The sequence below is a fragment of the Periplaneta americana genome, chromosome 16, assembly GCF_040183065.1.
Source record: "Periplaneta americana isolate PAMFEO1 chromosome 16, P.americana_PAMFEO1_priV1, whole genome shotgun sequence".
NCBI classification, from domain to species: Eukaryota; Metazoa; Arthropoda; class Insecta; order Blattodea; family Blattidae; genus Periplaneta; species Periplaneta americana.
The window spans coordinates 174,049,435-174,071,305 of NC_091132.1; the positions used below are offsets into that span (position 1 = coordinate 174,049,435).

Genomic DNA, 21,871 nt, shown 5'->3' on the forward strand with positions numbered 1-21,871 from the left:
ATTTTTATAGTGAATAAATTACTACTACTACTACTACTACTACTACTACTACTACTACTACTACTACTACTACTACTACTACTACTACTACTACTTCTGAGTAAATGACGAAGATACTAGTCAGTACTGCCGACAGTACATAAATATACCCGCAATATAGAATTCTATTTTTCATACCAGTAATTTTAAAACACTGGATTTAGCTGTAAATCGCTGATATTACCAATTATGAGAATATATTCTTAATCTACATAATCATTTTCCCTGATACTTTTTAACCGCCCCAATAATGGTTCCATCTATTGAGAACTAGCGGAAATGTTTCAAAGTTTGTTAATTTTTTATATCTTTCGTTCCTGACATCCCAGGGTTGGAAATTTCGCTTACATGATCATAAAATCGTAGGTCAGGTATCTTTGAACGGCGTTGTACTATTGATTGGTGCAGTAAGTACTGGCGTTCATAGATATCTCACCTACAATTTTCTCATAGTGTAAGCCAATTGCATACAATACGGGAGCAGGGATGATCCAAAAATATTAACTGAAATACGGGAGAGTTGGTCACCTTAGTAAAAGTGTACAGTCTGAATTCAAACTTAATCTGTTCTCATTTCGAAATACCAAGGTCAGAATTACTGACTGCTATTATTACCGAATTGCATTGTGAATAAAATGCTGTGGTATAGCAGAGCATGCTGTTACCGACACAGCAAGAGAGATGGATGGTAAGATAATAAATGCTGTTGTCGACTTAAGATATAAGCCGTCCACAGATGGCACTACAGTCGACCTGGTATCCTTTTTGAATGCCACCAGGAAAGAAATTAAACTCGTTGGTTGTAACCTACTTAATGGCTTTTAAGGAACCTGCAGGTTCATTGCCGCCCTCACATAAGCCCGCCATTGGTCCCTATCCTGAGCAAGATTAATCCAGTCTCTGCAATCATATCGCACCTCCTTCAAATCCATTTTAATATCCTCCCATCTACGACTCGGCTTCCCAACTAACACTCTATGTACATTTCTGGATTCGCGCATATATGGTTAGGGAGAAGTGGGTACAGTAAGACAGGGAGAACAGTGAGACATTTTTATTAGATGGTAAATTTTGATGTTGAGATGTTGATAACAGTGGAGTTGTATGTTGCATGAGTAAAGTAACAGTATTTGCATACTCGATTTGATTATAGTTACAAAGGTGAGTAATGAAAAAATTATTCGTAATTTTTCACTCTAGAAGTAAAATTTTGGCTTGTGTTTAATTAAGGTTATATTGGATATACAAATGAGATATAAATATGAATGTTTTGTTACCTAATGCTATGGTATTTGAGATTAGGTTTGGCAAAGTTTCGTCTTTCTTGTTTCAATTTTGAAGTGACGGCGTTATTTTTAAATAAACTATGCGTAAAGGGAACAGTGAGACATGCCATTGAAGGGTACACTGAGACGTCTCACTGTTCCCATGTACTGTAATTATATTACATTTACCAGTAACTAACATTAAAAATGAACATACTAGTAACCAATTTAGGAACTGCAGCTTAAAATAATGGATATATTGCATTTTAATGGTTTCATAAATAAAAAAAAAATATTCACAAAATTTAAGAAAATGTTAAAAAATAATAAAGAATTACATTAAATTCTTATAATTATAAGCTTTGTTGTCACCAAAAATTCATTTCATTTTTTCACAAAATTTTGAAACGTCCTGGAAAATTCGCTTTTCCAAATGTTCAAGATGTTTCAATGGTTTCGAAGTCAGACATCAAAATGATTCTAAATAACCCCACAGAACATGGCAAGATAAAGAAACAGCAAGTTTTCGTTTTATTTTGAAATAAATGTAAATCATTTCAATGTCCGTTAATAGACACGTGGTGTCTCACTGTACCCTCCTAATGGGAACAGTGAGACATTTGCATTTTTTTACAAGCACGTATTGCATCTTATGTCCTTCATCTATTAACATTTTTGTTGACGTATTATTATACTCCATGTTTTAACCTCTATTTCTATTGCACTTGATTTTAAAAATACTCCAATTATATGCATACATATGTCTTAATATTTTGTGTCTCACTGTACCCACTACTCCCCTACATGCCCTGCCCATCTCAAACGTCTGTATTGAATGTTCCTAATTATGTCAGGTGAAGAATACAATGCGTGCAGTTCTGTGTTGTGTAACTTTCTCCGTTCTCCTGTAACTTCATCCCTCTTAGCCCTAAATATTTTCCTAAGCGCCTTATTCTCGAAGATCCTTAACCTCTGTTTCTCTCTCAAAGTGAGAGTTCAAACCTGCTCATTTGCAGCTTGTAAACCTACCTGAAAATAAAGAAAATAATAATGAAATCGGAAATTTTAAACACGAATGACACAAAAACATTGCTAGAGTGCTAATCACCTTCAGCAGCCGCAAAGGCAGTCTTCGCCCTCCTAGCATACGTCCGCAAAGTCTCGTGATGCCTGAAAGTTGAGGTAGACCCCGGTGGTAAGGGTACTCGAGGCATAGTTGGGCTCGGTGGTGGGCTCCTGATTTTAGGGTTGGATGAGACTGCTATTCCATTAGCCTGAAGAGTGGGCACTGCAGTGTGCTTAAGTCTGACTCTTTGTGGAGAGCTGTAAAAGTCGGACTCCGTGAAGTGGTCGATGCAGATCTTCAAGCTGCGTGTGACATCTGCGGCAACTCGATAGCGGTCCTCCAGCCCACAGAATCGGAGCCACTTCCAACACCTAGAGCAATGATTAGGCCTACAATTACTACTAAGATATCATGCAAAAGTGGGGAAAAATAATAACTCACCTGCTGCATCTGTGTTATTTCAAGAGATGTTTAATGCGCATTACTAGGTAGTGAGTCACCATAGGAAAACTGATATTGGTACAAGCTAAATTAATTATTACATTATTATTATTATTAGTTTTATTGTTGTTATTATTATTATTATTATTGTTGTTAATATTATTTTTATTATTATTGTTGTTATTAATATTGTTATTATTATTGTTGTTATTAATATTGTTGTTATTATTATTGTTAATATTATTGTTATTATTATTGTTATTACTTTTATTATTGATATTATTGTTACTATTATTGTTATTAATATTATTATTATTTTGTTATTATTATTATTGTTATTATTATTTTATTATTATTATTATTATTTTTATATTATTGTTATTGTTATTGTTATTATTGTTGTTATTATTGTTATTATTCTTGTTATTATTGTTGTTATTATTATTGTTATTATTCTTGTTATTATTATTGTTATTATTCTTGTTATTATTGTTATTATTATTGTTAATATTCTTGTTATTATTGTTATTATTATTGTTATTATTGTTGTTATTATTATTGTTATTATTGTAGTTGTTATTATTGTTATTAGTGTTATTATTATTGTTATTGTTATTACTAATTTTATTATTATATTATTGTTGTTATTATTGTCATTATTGTTATTATTATTGTTATTATTATTGTTATTGTTATTACTAATTTTATTATTATATTATTGTTGTTATTATTGTCATTATTGTTATTATTGTTGTTATTATTATTGTTATTGATATTATTGTTATTATTATTGTTATTATTATTGTTATTACTAATTTTATTATTATATTATTGTTATTATTAATTTTATTATTATTATTGTTATTATTGTCATTATTATTAATGTTATTATTGTTATTATTATTGCTATTATTCTTGTTATTATTGTTGTTGTTATTATTATTGTTATTGTTATTATTATTGTTATTGTTATTACTAATTTTATTATTATATTATTGTTGTTATTATTGTCATTATTATTGTTATTATTGTTGTTATTGATATTATTGTTATTATTAATTTTATTAATATTATTGTTATTATTGTTATTATTGTTGCTATTATTATTGTTATTGTTATTACTAATTTTATTATTATATTATTGTTGTTATTATTGTATTATTATTGTTATTATTGTTGTTATTATTATTGTTGTTATTGATATTATTGTTAATATTCTTGTTATTATTATTTTTTATTATTATTGTCATTATTATAATTGTTATTATTGTTGTTATTATTATTGTTATTATTATTGTTATTATTATTGTTATTATTATTGTTATTATTGAAGTTATTATTGTTGTTCTTATTGTTTTTATTATTATTGTTATTATTATTGTTATTATTGTAGTTATTATTGTTGTTCTTATTGTTTTTATTATTATTGTTATTATTATTGTTATTATTATTGTTATTATTGTAGTTATTATTGTTGTTCTTATTGTTTTTATTATTATTGTTATTATTATTGTTATTATTATTGTTATTATTATTGTTATTATTGTAGTTATTATTGTTGTTCTTATTGTTTTTATTATTATTGTTATTATTATTGTTATTATTATTGTTATTATTGTAGTTATTATTGTTGTTCTTATTGTTTTTATTATTATTGTTATTATTATTGTTATTATTATTGTTATTATTGTAGTTATTATTGTTGTTCTTATTGTTTTTATTATTATTGTTATTATTATTGTTATTATTATTGTCATTATTAATAAAAATAATGATTTATTTTAGCTTTATATTTATTATTATTATTATTATTATTATTATTATTGTTATTATTATTGTTATTGCTGTTATTGTTGCTGGTATTATTATTGTTATTATTATTGTTATTGTTCTTATAATTGTTATTATTATTATTGTTATTATTATAGTTATTATTGTTATTGTTATTGTTATTGTTATTATTGTTCTTATAATTGTTATTATTATTGTTGTTATTATTATTAATTTTATTACTATATTATTGTTATTATAATGATCATCATCATCATTATCATTATTATTATTATTTTTTATTATTATTTTATATTATGTTATTTAATATCTTTTATTATTTGTTAGATATTGCCATTTATTTTGCTGCATTTGGTGTTGGGTTAATGTTGACCATTATATTGATTGTATTCCATCTCACTGCCATTTTCTGTCATTCATTCTTATAATCATTTGTTCTATTTTGTTTTGTTTTTTATTTGTGCTAAACTGTAATTTGGCCTTGTTCTGTTGTTTTGCAAATAAATGAATGAATGAATGAGTAAATGAATAAATAAATAAATAAATAAATAAATAAATAAATAAATAAATAAATAAATATTTGGAGAAAGTTACACAACAGAGAACTGCACGCATTGTATTCTTCACCTGACATAATTAGGAACATTAAATCCAGATGTTTGAGATCGGCAGGGCATGTAGTACGTATGGGCGAATCCAGAAATGCATATAGAGTGTTAGTTGGGAGGCCGAAGGGAAAAAGACCTTTAGGGAGGCCGAGACGTAGATGGGAAGATAATATTAAAATGGATTTGATGGAGGTGGGATATGATGATAGAGAATGGATTAATCTTGCTCAGGATAGGGACCAATGGCGGGCTTATGTGAGGGCGGCAATGAACCTCCGGGTTCCTTAAAAGCCAGTAAGTGAGTAACTATTATTATTATTATTATTATTATTATTATTATTATTATTATTATTATTATTATTACTGGAAATTTCTCTACACCAAAGAAGACAATTTTATTTTCCATAACAGGTTTCTGTGAGATGTTTATACTGAAAACCACGTGGTTTTAGTTTGCAGCCATATGACCTAGTGCTACAATTCAGGTTTGCGAACTTTAATTTCCAGCTTTCTTGCTCTTTTTCGTCAATATTTCACATTTCATTACAATTTGACTGAATTTCGGAACCATCCAAATTTATACTTCTACTATAATTTATACTACTAATAAAGCTGTAACCGAAATTTTTCTCGTAATTTTCGCTTTTGAAAGAATAATTAATGATCCTGAAACCGAAAATCGCTTAATGGCGAGTTAACACGCACGTTAATACTTGTGTTAGCTTTGTATTACGATCTAAATATCGATTATGCTCATTTTAATGATATTCAAATAAGTAAAACAGATAAAATGAAACGCAAACTGGGGTAAAGGAACAAACGGATTATGTTGTGCTGTTAGAAATGTTGTTATTTCTGAGAGTCAAGATCCTCCACAGCCATTAAAAAGCTGACGTCCGTTTTTAAAGGCTCATTCACAATGAAAATTAAACATAACGTAAGCGTTAACTTAAGAATATAAACGTTACGGTAAAAATCAAGAAGTCACACCATCATTCACGATGGGAACATAAACATAACCGCAAACATACTTGGTAACCATGGAAACATAAAATGACGCCATTTCCTCATATCCTGTCTATACTTCAGCGCTCCACGATTGTGTTGTTTGCAAATCACGTAAGCATAAGGGTGAAAGTTTGGAGTTTGCAAAACTTTCATGTTAACGTCTTACGGTAATGTTTATGTCAATGCTTATGTGAATCATTGTGAATGATCCCATTTGGTAGCCTGGGCGCAAACTTCTGTGTTTATGTTACGGTTATGTTTAATTTTCATTGTGAATGAGCCTTAACACACGTTTTAAATAATATAAGACAGTGCAACACCTTATTCCAAGTGCTTGCGTTTGGTGACAAAGCCTTCTTCCAGTTAAGAGAACAATCCTTTGTTATTACAATTCTGTTTCAGACGCTGTTAGGTCTAACATAATACCAAGCTTAAAAGTAGAATTAATTGAACAACTCCAGAGTGTATCGCATGGTAATAACAGTTTCATTCATGCTTTTAAACACAACTTTGAAAATAATTCAGGAGCAAAGGACTTATACCTTGTAATAAACTAATTAGGCCTATTCATTAATAATAACAAAGCTGTATTTGGAAATATAACAGATTTAAGTCAATTATATTTATTTATAACAAGACGTGCAGCGAGGCGCAAGGGTGAATAAATAAGCTGCAAGCAATGCAAAGCTCGTCTAACCTACCTCACCAAAAGTACCTACATTGTTTAGGCTATACAGGGAACAATAATACTAAAGCTTACCTAATAGGTTCCTGAGGAAAACAGAAGAAATGCTTCCCTCCCACAGTCTTAATATTCTTGCATCCAGGCACAGAACACCTTCCTCGATTCTTCTCTATCTTCCTGGCATCCATCTTGCCTTCATAACGCTGTTGGCTGGGCGTCGCCAAGTGGAGAAATTGATTTCTCACGTAGTTCTAAGGTTCACCACCCATGACGTCGGGCGCTGATTATCTTATTTGAACCCCCTTCCGTCAGATGGTGCTGATCGCAGTTTCTCATCCTATTATATATTTATCCATGGTCCAAGTTTCACAACCGTACAGAACAATCGGTACCCTAATATAACCGTTTCAGGTTTATTTTGAGAGCAGACTGGGTGACAAAAGCTTCTCAACCGAATAATAACAGGCATTTCCCATATTTATTCTACGTTTAATTTCCTTCCGAGTGTCATTTACTGTTGCTCCAAGGTATTTGAATTTTTCCACCTCTTCAAAGGATAAATCTCAATTTTTATATTTTCATTTTGTACAGTATTTTGGTCACTAGACTTGCTTCAAGTAAAATTCCCGTGTTTTATCCAAGGGCTTGTGGATTCTCTCATAACATATTCAAGTCATCCGCATAGACAGGCAGCTGATGTAATCCATTCAATTCCAAACCCTCTCTTATCTTGGACCATTGCGTGTCGTAACGCTTTATTTAATCATTGAGGTGGTGTGACCTATGCTGTTTTGATCCAGTAAGCGTATATTGGCCATAAAAGACTTAAATTTGTAAATTCTGTTGTAATTAGTTCGTTGAGTTTATTACAGACGACATCATAATATTAAGGACAGGCAAACTTCGGTTATATCCACACACTACATACGAGACTGACGTCTGGTTTGTGTATCGTTATGGGTTAGAATTAGATAGACCGATGTATGTGGCAAGGTTAGTGGGTTAGTTGAGGTGATATTAAAATGTCGTAAGGCCAGGAAATGTTCAGATTTTAAGTACGTGTGTGTGTTGTTTCTTTGAATTCTATTGAGTTCCCGCTGATTTAATCAGTGTCGTTTGAGTTTGTGTTCAACTGTTTTAAAATAATGCATTATTATTTTTCGCAATCTTCGATATTGCCCCACACCACACACGGGACTGACGTCAGATTCAAGTTTCTTTATGGAATAGATGCGTCAAATGAGGGGATAGCTAAGTGACATTAAGCCTAGGTATGTGACAAGGTTAGTGAGTTTGTTGAGGGGATTATTTAAGTGATATGAGGCCGAGGAATGTGAAATTATTTAGATACCACGGTACGTTTTGTCTCCCGTGTGTAGTATGGGGGAATACCGTTTCACCGTCAAATTGATATTACTAAGCTTCTAAAGTATTAACTAGCAGAAAGAGTCGATTTACATCATTAAGCAATTGTGAATTTTGTCTCCAAAAATATTGTTTTTGTATCGAGTCTTCTATCTTGACATGAATCTTACACGGGGTGTGATTTGTGTTACGTTATTTCATGATCAAATCAAACTGTGACTTGGTATAACTTATATATCTCTCTGGAAAAATAAATAAGCGTGTTTTCGTAAGGTTCAGGATCAGTGAAGGTTAGGCTTAGTTTGTTCAATCTTATTAGGTTTGTTCCCACAGCAGTTCCAAACTGGTTTGGGCATGCGCACATGGATTTTACTTTCGCACAGCGCAAACTTCAAATTCTGACTGTTTCTGACTTCACGCGTTCGTACAGCATGTCAAACTGTCGCAAATCGATTTCTGACAGTCGGAATTTATTTGCGAATTAAGTGCAAATCAATCTCTAATCATAAATGACGCATGCGCATTAAGATAGCTTTGCCATTGTTTTCTGCATGTTATTTAAAACGTAACCTATACGAGTGTACCCTAAATAAATAATCAGTTTGTATCTTAATACTGTTGTGTTCATATAATTGTCATTTTTAGGTAATACTATAATATAAGCCTGCGTATTATTCTAAAGTTTTACCGCAAAGTTATACGCGTACTATTATTTTTTATTCAATAGCTCAAACATTTAATTCTCTGGATGTCATGTCAAGCTAATTTTCTTTAATTTATAAAATATGTAGCATAGACGAAGTTAATGTTTTTATATATATTTCACTTTAAAAACAAAATCCACAGTTTGTGATTATGATGAGTATCCTCTAGATAAAGATTAACGCTTTACTTCAGAATACCGCGTAAGTTACTTATGTAGCAAGACTGCGTAAAAATTGAAAATAATTTTAAAACATGTTTTTTTTTTATTTGTGGTACAACGGTAGATGAACAAGTGCCTAAAAAAGAGGTCTTTTGCATCAATGATGAAATAACGACATATATGTACTTACGCGACGTTATTCTCAAGTCTTTTCAGATTAATTGTAATAAAATTATTTTCCGGAAGCGTTTTAAAATAGAAGTTAGGCTAATTTAGGCGTGCAATTGTTCTTTCAGATGTCTGATTCAAACACTTCCAGTGATAACGATATGGAATATATATGCAGTGGGGATGAGTTCGGTTTGCTGGAATTATTTGAGGAAAGGGACAGGCCCAAAAATTGAAACTTATTTTCAACATATTATCCCTAGGTACAATAAAGGGAATTTATTATTTCCGTGTAACCCACCATGTAACAGAGAATCTCTCTCGACAATTTGAAGTATCACAATATTTTAATTAATTAATTCTGCGGTCGTTGTAAGTTCAAACTATTATCTAGACGGCAGTGGTTACAATCAGTTTGAAAATGTGTTCATACCAACGAGTTAGAAAGAGAAGACTATAGAGTGGCCATGTTGTCCTGTACAGCGCTCTTTGCGGTGCCACCGCGAAACACGGCAGATCTGAGCTAAGCGCCCACCTTTGTAAAAATTCGTCTGCTTACAATATTGTATAACGGATGTAAGAAGTACAAAAAAACGAAGAAAAAACATGCCTGTTATGTGTGCTGCATATAACTGCAATGTCAAAAGGAAAAAGACAACTGATATATCATATTTCATGTAAATTTTATGAAGTTAAGTCCATAGTTTTGTTAATTAGCAGCATTTTTTTTTTTTCATGCATAAATGTGTAACAACGCCCGGCATAAACAAAATAAATGGTTCACTGGTAATGTACTTAAACTAAATACGGATAAAACCAATACAATTCCCTTTCAGACCCAGTGAAAAACAAATAGTAATACAATATTAAAACTGTATTTCGACACCGGCATCCTTTATTTCTGCTCCTTCTGTCCTTACTGCTTATACAAGAAGACGATGAGCTGTAGCTTATAAGAAGTAGGCCTATTTCGAAGACAAACGATTAATCAAATAAACGGTTCACTAGTAATAAAGTTAAACTAAATACGGATAAAACCACTACAATTCCGTTTCAAACCCGGTAATAGCAATCAAATATTAAAATTGTATTTCGACACTCGCATCCAAAATAACGCAAAACTCTGGGGTAGGTCGTATTGTTGTTAGTATTTTGACTGGAAGGACATGAAAGAACATAATTTAGCACCCACGTGCAATAATGGGGTAAGTATGAATATATTTCGTAACTACTTACCCCATTATTGTACGTGGGTGCTCAATTATACACTAATAATTATCTGTGGTGCCACAGGCCTTGAAAGGCTCAGACAGACCAGCCGGCTGTTGGCCTCACGTTCACATTTCGATAATAATTATACTTTACTGTAACAAAAAAACTGAAAGCGTGTTTTGTCATGTTTCACCCACGTTACAAGCTTGGAGTAAAGGTTGTTTACTACAGACAGGGCCTACTTTCATTCTATATCTTATGGTATAGTAAATAGTTTTGCAACGTGTAGAGACTGGGAAAACAATTTAATAAAATCATCCGAATCATACTCGTTCATTTTATAGGCAATCTTGCAGGTCGCATTTAAAAGAACCTAGGAATATTAACATTTTCTTCAGTATATTCGCTAGGACTTCTTGTCATACTACATGACAATTTTGCTTAGGTTATTCTTTTAAGCATTCCTTCTAGGAATAGCTCAAGTGTTTTAAATTTAGCGTACATAAGTTTAGATTAAGTTCCTAGCACGTATTTGACGAAATACTAGGTTTTTCCACTTCAGTTTAACTGATTTATGCAAACGAAATTAAGACAGCTGTCGATTCTAATGTCAGTTATCACCACGCCCACTTTGTTTTGGGCGCATAAGTTCATTACCGACCGTCGTTCAATTTTCTTCAAACATGGCGGCGCAATGACCACTCTATATCTTTCTCTTTCTAACTCGTTGGTTCGTACAGCTTAAATCAGGAATGGTTTGAAATTAGTTTTCAAATCGATCATGCGCAATAGGTAATATTGCCAGTGTTGCCAACTGGACGGATATTCCGTCAAAACTGACGGAATTTCAACGTAGCGAACGGGAAAAGAATGGCTTTGACCGGTGACGGATTTTTTTGGCGGAAAATACGATTTACATCGTCTTTTGACTTTTTTAGCTGCTGTCATTTTTAATTGTTTAATTTTTGGGGGATTTCTTTGAATAGTCCTGCAGGCAGTAGGCCTCACTTGACGATATGTGTCAGAGGAAGAACAATTGTTTGTATGCATCTGAAGTCTGATTAGTGTAGTATGAAGCTAATGGGCGATGAATCCAATGGAAGGGGGAAAGGAACTGGCAACCCTATCCCATTATCTCCAGGTTTAATTGCCTCATAAGTGGTGCCTTCTTGGTATCACTTATGGGGTTCAGACCTGTCTTCGGACAGTTGACGAAACAAATATAGATATATTGAGATATTTAATTTTGACGGATTTGCAGGTGTTAGACTGACGGGGATACAATTTATTTGTTGGCAACACTGAATGTTGGAACAGTTTACAAACAGTTCTCAATTCATCAGAAATTTGCTGTACGAACAAACCTATAGTATTCCCTGAATATAGGTCTACGCTCCTTGGTGGTAGATAGATATACAAATAAATTATGGGAGAGCTTTCCCATGTAGTGTGAAAATATCCGAGAAAATCATCGGTCGGTTATATAAAAAAACGGAAGTACAGTATGATTATTTAGTCCTGACAGTCGCCTTCTCTGATTTATGATTGCAAATACATTTTAAATATGATTGTCAGTTCTTACAACTATATTCCCACCTATATTACATGTGTTGCAACTTACAAGAGGGTATGTTCTAAGGTACATGAACCTGTTGTACCTTTGAACATATTACATTTTATTTTTTTCCATCCTTAATAGATGTGTAGAACAGTAAAATATATATACGAAGTTGTAAAGGGATCTTCAATAATTATTTAAAGTATTTTTAATTTAAAAAATATCATTTCCCAAAATTAAAAAAAAAAATAAAATGTGGAAAGTGTTTAAAGGTACAACAGTCTCCCCTACTGCATTCCTTTACCGACCGCTCGCCCATCTCTACTCCGGAACTCACCCCACTACTCCTATTACTTCCCCTCTTTCGCGTCGCTGAGCTGTCAGGACTAAATAATCGGTCTGTATTTGGGAAGGGTTTAGTGGGTTTGCAGCTTTTGCGTTGATCACATGACAGATCACGTCCTTAAGAGTGGTGTGCTACAAATTTTTGGGTTATTTTCAATTATTTAAGCTTCTTCCTCTCGTATGTTTTGCTTCACGGGACCAAAGTTTCGTCAACATGTGAGAAAACCAAGACGTAAATAACAGAGACTCGCTGGATACCAAAGTGAAATGAATCACTGTAGCCCAGCCTATCCTAATCTCTGTTACCTTTCTAGTCTACTGTAATCCTACCACGCTGGAAAAATCATCACATAACTAACTTCGCTTTGGGGGTTTTTCATTAATTGATTGATGTCTTGTGTTTTGTATCCTTTTTTAGGCGCGTAACACACTTGGCGAGTTCTCGCTATCACAGATCACACCTCGCTATGATCATCTATGCACTGCCTTCATGCAGAAAGCATTTTTCTGATTATAGTAATCACTCGTTGGGGGAAATATTATAGGTTATGTATTTACGTATATTGTCGTACTTAAATATATAACCTGTAAGTATATTGTCGTACTTTACAAATTACGTACGAACGCTATGTTGAATCTGAGTATTCAGATGATGAGGAAATGGAGTTACATGAACATATTTTGTTAATGAAAGGAAAAAGTAGGCCTAAAATTAAAGCCAGAAATATCTGAAAACCACATTGTATCTTACGAAAATAAGGGCGAGTTTTGGACACTGGTTTCGATTTGAATGATGATACGTTTAGGCGTTATTTCAGGTTGAATGGACCACAGTTTTCTGCCATTCATGATATCATAGACAATTCTTTGCTATATTCTGATTAAAATTACGTAAACTGTTAAGCATATAGATACATTATTTCAAATGTTTAATCAATACTATCAAATTTCATCAAAATAAAATATAGCCTTATTTATTTTCAGATAATCTGATATTTGTCTCCAGATTTATTCTCTAAGTTTCGTGTTTTTATAGTTTTCATCCCGTGTACGGGTGACATCGTACAAGTTCGATAAGTTTCTGACTGCAATTATCAGCCATATTTCCTCATTTTCAAATAAAAACAATACAATTCATCGCCACCTGTGATATCTTTTTCTACATTCAATCGTCATAAATAGTATAAATATCAAACATCTTTGATAAATGTGTCAAGAAAATTCGCTGAGCTACCGATTCCAGCGAGAAACTCGCGCGAGGTTTTTGCCTCGAACGAGAATCTCTTCCAGTGTGTGGACGTTCATTTGAATCCATGTTATCAACTTTTTTTTTTATTTTCTCGCAACACATTTTTCGCTGGGGAAAACTCTGCAATTGTGTTACGAGCGGTGTGAAAATATTGAATTACTGCACCACTAGTAACGTCACATGCGGGTGTTAGCGGGATTTCTCATGTTCTTTCGTGTTAAAAACAGTTAATCACGAGTGAGAGTGAATCAAGTTACTGATTGAAAACTTCTCCTGCTTGAGTCAGTAACAACTTGCAACAGATAATACGTCTATATTTTATTTATTTATGTAATATTCCAGTAAAATATATAAAACTGTAACTTACTTCGTACCTGTTCTAAATACTAGGCTTATCTAATCAGCTGACATTTCTATAGACGTCTGACTCCGTTTTACCTGGTTGCCATGGAGGTGGTAAAGATGGAATTTGAAACCGATCCATTAGCTGTACAGTCAAATGAATATACAGAGATAAAAGAACAGAAGCCTTTATTGGAGGTAAGTGGAAAAACTGAACAATCTTTATTTTCTTTGTCGATTTTATGTTTCAGTTCTAATTAAATTATTTCTTCCTTTGTGTCACGATATGATTTTTGCTGGGCTTATAAATATCGTTCTCATCCAGAAGTAAGGTACGCTATTTATCAAGGTAAGCAGGAATCAAATCCTTACATTAAAATATCTCTCTGTTTTACAGAAAGGAACTTCATCAAATTCTCAACTGATTTGGATGAAGAAGGAATATGAGGACCCCAGCTCTAACCTCAATTCAGAAGTGAAAATAGAGGAAATGTCTGTTACAATTACTTTTCCTCTGAAATGTGAATCAGAGGTGAGTTGAGTATATTGATTTTGTTGACATACGTAGCCTGTTAAAGCTGCCCACATTTACATTTTCGGTAATTTCATAGAAGAGACGGGCACCTGGTTGGATGTAGTAAGTATCGCCAACTTTTTTACTTTAGAGTTAAATGTTAGTGATTTTTAGTGACTTAGGTAGTTCTAGGTTTTTATACCAGGTGTCTCCATGATGATCTTTCAATTTGATTGGTTATAATTGATATATGCATGTATTTATTCACACTGCAATGGGTATATACCCAGTGGCAGTGGTAACTAATTACACTCAATAAAGACAATAATAAACACAATTAGTAATAATACTAATAATTAATGCTAATAATAATAATAATTAATGTTAATAATAATAATAATAATAATAATAATAGTAATAATAATAATAATAATAATAACGGGAAACATCCTAAATTAAATGAAGCACGATCATTTAAAATAACATTTAAAGTAAATCTAATTTGTATCTTAAAACCTAAGTTCGAACTAAAACCCACAAGAATGATGTGTTCATATCTGCACAAGTACCTTTCAACATTACACTCATTTCGCTGTCAACTCACTCACTGCACTGGAACTACGACACATTTCACTGATTCTATCGTGATTTCACTAACACTTCAAAAATATTTCACTGTTCAAATACTTTTCACTGCCACTATAAACTGTAAAGCTTCACTGACAGGAACACGTTTCACTTACACAGCACACTTCACTGACACGACATACTTCTTCACTGATACAACACACTTCACTGACACAACATAATTCTTCACTGATACAACACTTCAATAACAACATATCATTTACACCCTTTAAATACTGTGTATAATTACCGTCTATTAGTAAGGTCCTTAAGCCTATTTTTAAATACATTTTTGGTTGTTGGTAAAGACTTTGTCATTTGTTGTAGAATTTTCGTTACTTTTGAATGGATAATGACGATGTCAGTACGTTGTTCTTGGTTGTTTGTGATGGCTGAAGCTATTGAAAGTTTGTCACTGTATAATATTTGTGAAAGATGTGTGAACATAGAACATAGTATTAAATTTTGTGTCGATTTCGGTTTAGTTTTTTCGCTGTTGAATACGAATTGTGTCGATTGTTGAGGAGAAAACTGTTTCTGTAAATCCAAGAAACTATTTACTGAATTTTCCCGTATACCTAAGTTAAAGTGTAATAAGTGTTCAAAGAGAATTTCATTTTGTGTAAATACATGGTTTAATTATGTGAAGTTGACTGTAGGACGAAGTGTTGGTTTAGTTCTTTGTTGGCTGCATGGTTTTTTAGTTTAAATTGCCTTGAAGCCTGTGTCATAATAGAAGTAAAGTGGTTGTCATTGAAGACGTCAATGAGGATTGAATTTTGTTTCATAAGGTGATAAATTATTGTTTTGTTTTGTGTTTTAGTGATTTGTGGGGATAAAGCGCGGATGAAAACTGCCAGAAAAGTACTGCCAACTATGAAATTCGAATGCCACCAAACACTAAAAAAAATCAAAGATAAAAAATTTAACATATTTTCATTTTTTGAAGGACTTGTTTGAATATATGTTAGATTTTCCATCTTTGATTTTGTGAGGTTTGATGGCATTTGAACTTCATAGTTAGCAGAACATTTTTGGTAGTTTTCGTCAGCCATGTTGGATTTTCCCCGTCTTCTAGGAAATTACCAGATTTTTTTACGGAAATATTTTCAATAGTTCTTGTTCATAAATTATGAACTTTCATATTCTTGGTACATAATGAGTTCTTCTTTAATTTGAAAAATAGACGTGAAAATTTCACTTTCACATTACACAGTTTATATAGACTAAATGGATTTAATGTAGATATTCTGTTTCCAGTTTTTCTAGAAATAATTATGCACCATAATTGAAAGTAATGTTTTATGTACGCTTACTTGTAACTGATTTTTCTACACATAAACAGCGATCTGTTAATATTCTTTACATACAAATAAATTAATCTGGATATGATGCGCGTGCAATAGGCTAAACTAGCGCTCAGTTACTTCCTCGTACTTCGCTTATACACCGTCATCTGTTTAGTGCTCTCTCAGTCATACCACCGTAACTTTGGTGACATTACGAAAGTTTCACGCCTTGCCTTGCATATACGAATCTCTGACAGGTTAGGTTAGTTAGGCTTTTATTACACCTTGCATATATGCTGGGTATATTTGTGGTTAGTTGAATTACAAATCATTGCTCAGACTGAACAGTTTCTCTCGAACTTCATTGATACTCTGCTACTCATGAAATCAAACAAGTCCCCCAAATCACCTTACTTCACAGTATTACATACAAAGTCTTAACTGATGAGTGAGACAAGAACTTATACATGAGTAATTGTCAACATTTAAAGTTACAGTGATTGGGCATTGCCTGTCAGTAATACAATAATTTTGAAGTCGCACAGCACCAAAACTTTTTTTCAGGCAGAATCATGTGACTTGGACACAGTGAAGGAGGAGGAAACCCTGGAGGTAACGACGGAGAAGGATGAATTCTTGCCTGAGAGGTGAGTGCAAGGAGCCAGTCTGCACTATTTTTTATACTATTTCACGTAATTGATGTAAAACATAATGTTGGATTATATCAGAATTTCTTTAATATTAGGAATTGCTATAACGAACTGTAACTCGGTCAAGAATTTCAGTGCTCCAATTGTTTGTCGAATTCTTATATCTCTGACGTTCGAATGGTGTTCTCTGGTTCTATTAAAAGTTTTGCGTAGTGCAAGAGCTGGAATTTTATTATTGCAGTGGAATAAGACGGTAGTAATGACGTTATTCAGATCTCCTTGTCAGGGAATGAATTTGTAAGCAAAATTTACGTATTTCTACATTGCGCTGCTGATGATTCAGAACTGCCTTCTGTTTTCACGGTCATATTGTTTAAGATGAGTATTGTCCCCCCATCCTGATATCGCCCACCTGGGGCGATAAACATGGCAACAGGACACGACATGTTATTTATTAATTTGTTTTCGTACCCAAACAGTTTGCAATGTGCATTCAGTTCTTCCCATTTTAGAGATTCGATTTCCATTAATTCTGTAATAATCAGACCCACTACTTATTTATTTTATTTATTTATTTACTTACTTATTCATTCATTTCATTCATTTATTCATTCATTAATTGTAGGGACTTACTTACCAACATTTACTTACTTTTTTAATGTTACCTTACTTAATTCACTTATTTACTATGTTCATTTATTCGTTCGCTCATTCATACATTTCTTATTCTTTTACCCATTCGTTCATATGTTCATTCCTTTATTCATTCATTCGTGTATTCATTCGGTTGTTTATTCGTTTCTTCAGACATCCAATTTTTGTTTATTCGTTCTTTCATTCATTTGCTTGCTTATTCTTTATTCGTCTATTCATTCATTCATTCATTCATTCATTCGCGTATTCGTTCATTTGCTTGTTTATTCGTCCATTCGCTTTTTTATTCATTCATTCGTGTATTCACTCGTATGTTTATTTGTTTATTCATTCAGTCTTCTGTTTATTCGTGAATTAATTCATTCGCTTGTTTATTTATTCTTTCGTTTATTCATTCTTTTGTTTATTCGTTCATTCATTAATTTTCTTGTCTATTCGTTCATTTCTTTGTTTATTCATTCATTCGTGTAGTGATTCGCTTGTTTATTCTTTCATTCATACTTCATTCTTTTGTTTATTCGTTTATTCATTCATCAATTCGTTCATTCATTTGCTTGTTTTTTCGTTTATTCATTTATTTATTAGTTTGTTTATTCGTTAATTCATTTGCGTCTTTTTTCTTTTATTTACTTACCCATTCATTCGTTTATTCATTCATCCATTCTTTTGTTTATTCGTTAATTCGTTTCTTATTTCGTTTATTCGTTCATGCATTCGTTGTTTCTTCATTTGCTTCCGTTCTTCGTATATTCAATTATCAATTCGTTTGCTTATTCTTTCATTCTTTTGCTTCTTTTTTCGTTTATTCCCTTATCCATTCGTTGGTTTATTCGTTCATTAATTTTCTTCTAGTTTTTTATTCATTTATCCATTCGTGTGTTTATTCATTCATCCATTCGTTCATTCATTTGTTTCTTTTTTCGTTTATTCACTTATCCATTCGTTCATTCATTTGCTTCTTTTTTCACTTAATCACTCATCCATGCGTTTATTTATTCGTTCATTCATTTCCTTTTTTCGTTTATTCATTCATCCATTCGTTCATTTATTTCTTTGTTTTTTCATTTATTCATTTATGGATTCATTTATTCATTTATTTTTTCGTTTATTTATCTATTAATTTGTTTATTCGTTTATTAATTCATTCATTATTTTGTTACTTGTCTTTATTTACTTATTTACGTCTTTGATTTACTCATTTATTTATTCATTCATTCATTTTACCTTCAAGGATTTGTAACTGTACTAATGGAACATTTTGATTCCAGCACCATGAATGTCGGCGACAGCAAAACGTCACTGCTGAAGAGCACAACTCCTGAGAATTTTACCTCCATAGAAAATTCGACCTGTGATAGTAGTTCTGAACCAGAGAGCTATGACGAATTACTTGGAAGTGAGAATAACTTGCAGGAAGAGTCCCACAGACGTAGCGATAAAAGTTCTTTTAAGTGCGATATTTGTGGAATGTGCTTAAACACTGCCTCTAGTCTCAAGGTTCATATTCGCTCACATAGCAGTGAAACAAAAGAATTCAAATGCGTTGTTTGTGGAAAGTGTTTCTCACGCTCGGGAACGCTCATAAACCATGTACGGACGCACACGGGAGAAAAACCGTACAAGTGCGACATTTGTTGCAAAAGTTTCTCACAATCGGGAATTCTCAGAGATCACGTACGGATTCATACAGGGGAAAAGCCATACAAGTGCGACATCTGTGGGAAATGTTTCTCACAATCTGGAGGTCTTAGGGTTCACTTAAGAACGCACACCGGCGAAAAGCCATTTACATGCGTTTACTGCAATAGATCTTTCTCGGATTCTGGAAAACTTACAATCCATATACGTTCCCACACAGGCGAGAAACCTTTCAAATGCGAAATTTGTGAGAAATGTTTTTCAAAAAATGGAAGTCTAGTGGAGCATATACGTATACACACAGGGGAGAAGCCGTTCAAGTGCGCCATTTGTGGCAAGAGTTACTCGCAATCTGGAAGTTTAAGAGCTCATACATGTAAGAACACTGCGAGAATCGTTTGAAATTTAAATCCTTCTGCTAAAACATTCTCAGCATTTCGACAACTGAAATACGTTTAAATACACGGTTGTTCAGAAAGTACTTTAATATGTTTGTGACAATTTTTTACCATTATAATAGCTATTGTCAAGCTCAATATTAATACATTATGCAACGAGCCTATAATGATAGTAATTAAGACGCAAGTATGGATGTTTATGAAACGAGAGCAAGCGAGTTTCATAATATTCATACGAGCGTCTTAATTACCATTATAGGCAAGTTTCATACGACTTTTTATGCTCGACCATATTTCTAACTTGAAATTATTCAGATGTATACATTTTATTTGTATCTGACAGGATCGGAAGTGACCTTGTTCTAGGTCGTGAATTGTGAGATGTGCGCAGACGCGAAAGTATTGATTTTTTCCGAGGAACAATAATGTCATTGACCTTGATGTAATCCCGTTAAACTTGATATAACCTTGATTATTGAATTCAACATTGAAAAACGAGATGACAAATTGAGTTTATTTGAATATTATTTACAATTAACGCTAATTATTATAGTAACAGAACATAACCTTCTGCGAAAGTATTGGATTTCCAGCCTCCGTGACGTTTCGCTAATTGTCTTTCGATTGCATATCCGAGAATAATCGATACTTGCGGTTTTATTTGTCATTGGCTGAAAAACTAAACTAAAGTGAGTAAGTGTACTTTAATGACATGCATTAAAGGACTGCTACCAGTTCTATAATTACTACATTTCGGCATGGTCGAGCATAAAATTATATTTAAGGCTGACAGATCATTGAACCGTAATGATTGTTCGAAAATGTGCTTTTGGTTAAAAAAAAAAAAAAAAAAAAGACTCCTTCTAAAGGTGAATATTTTGTAATATCTTTGTTTTTTTTTTATTTAAAATTTTCAAGAAATGAACTCGAGCATATTTCTGTGCAAGAGATAATATACAGAATTAACTTTAAATTGCGTAGTTTATTTTGATTCTGTAAGCTTGGAAATTACGTAAAAGTCTGCAAGCAGTTGGTATTTTTGTAATGACCAATTCTTACGCACATCAGACTTGTGCTATAAAGTGCTTGTTGATGTCTTGTCCATGTTAGTGACTAGCATATAATAAGATACAAGTGTGGTAAGTGCATCTACACGGTTCAATTTTCCATCCACGTACGCTTGCTATTAGAACGCCCGTTCAATTAAGATGCATTCAGATTTTGCGTTTGTATGGTGCGCCATTTTGAACGTCGTCTTCACTACGTATATATTAATATTAAATACCTCTATAGCCTGCATTGCTTAAATGCGTGAAGTTAAAAACAAAGTTGAACCATGTGGATGCAACTTTGAACAATTTCCTCGACTCAGGCCCGTAACACACTTGAAGAGTTTTCGCTAGCGAGAAAGAGGCGAAGAGCCTTCCTCCACACACTTGGCGAGTTCTCGCTATCACAGATCACACCTCGCTATGATCATCTATGCACTGCCTTCATGCAGAAAGCATTTATCTGATTATAGTAATGACTCGTTGAGGGAAATATTATAGGTTATGTATTTACGTATATTGTACTTAAATATATAACTTGTAAGTATATAGTCGTACTTTACAAATTACGTACGAACGCTATGTTGAATCTGAGTATTCAGATGATGAGGAAATGGAGTTACTTGAACATATTTTGTTAATGAAAAGAAAAATTAGGCCTATAATTAAAGACATAAATATCTGGAAATCACATTGTATCTTACGAAAATAAGGGCGAGTTTTGGACACTGGTTTCGATTTGAATGATAATACGTTTAGGCGTTATTTCAGGATGAATGGACCTCAGTTTTTTACCATTCATGATATGATAGAGGATTCTCCGCTATATTCTGATTAAAACTGTTAAGAGATATAGATACATTATTTCAAATTTTAATCAATACTATTAAATCTCATCAAAATAAAATATAGCCCTATGTATTTTCAGATAATCTGATATTTGTCTCCAGATTTCTTCTTTAAGTTTCGTGTTTTTATAGTTTTCATCCCGTGTATCATATAAATAGGCCTACGGGTGACATCGTACAAGTTCGATAAGTTTCTG

General features: G+C 32.5%; 2 protein-coding genes across 5 annotated transcripts in view; one reads left to right on the top strand and one right to left on the bottom strand.

Moving 5' to 3' along the window:
* The window catches only part of LOC138691971 (zinc finger protein ZFP2-like), a 105,661-nt gene extending 98,018 nt beyond the window's left edge, over nt 1-7,643 (bottom strand). The window contains exons 1-2 of one of the 2 annotated variants that reach the window (XR_011329996.1): nt 6,979-7,641; nt 2,413-2,741 (exon numbers count right to left, since the gene is read on the bottom strand). Coding sequence is in view for 1 of the 2 variants with exons in the window: in XM_069814668.1 (XP_069670769.1) it covers nt 2,413-2,741; nt 6,979-7,091 (442 nt within the window). In the remaining variant the exon portion in view is untranslated. Of the gene's footprint in view, nt 1-2,412; nt 2,742-6,978 lie in introns of both variants that reach the window. The other variant, XM_069814668.1, reaches the window with a different exon arrangement.
* Nucleotides 7,644-7,675: 32 nt separating this feature from the next.
* Nucleotides 7,676-20,623, top strand: LOC138691974 (zinc finger protein 239-like). 3 transcript variants are annotated; one of them, XM_069814673.1, is made up of 5 exons: nt 7,676-7,896; nt 14,085-14,205; nt 14,405-14,539; nt 17,002-17,084; nt 19,010-20,623. In XM_069814673.1, the coding sequence occupies exons 1-5, from the start codon at nt 7,883-7,885 to the stop codon at nt 19,779-19,781; spliced, it is 1,125 nt and encodes a 374-aa protein (XP_069670774.1). In that variant the 5' UTR covers nt 7,676-7,882; the 3' UTR covers nt 19,782-20,623. The 3 variants fall into 3 exon arrangements, with proteins under 3 accessions (XP_069670774.1, XP_069670775.1, XP_069670776.1); XM_069814674.1 differs by having other exon boundaries at nt 7,677-7,896; nt 14,056-14,205; XM_069814675.1 differs by lacking the exon at nt 7,676-7,896 and adding an exon at nt 7,907-8,186.
* Nucleotides 20,624-21,871: the final 1,248 nt, after the last annotated feature.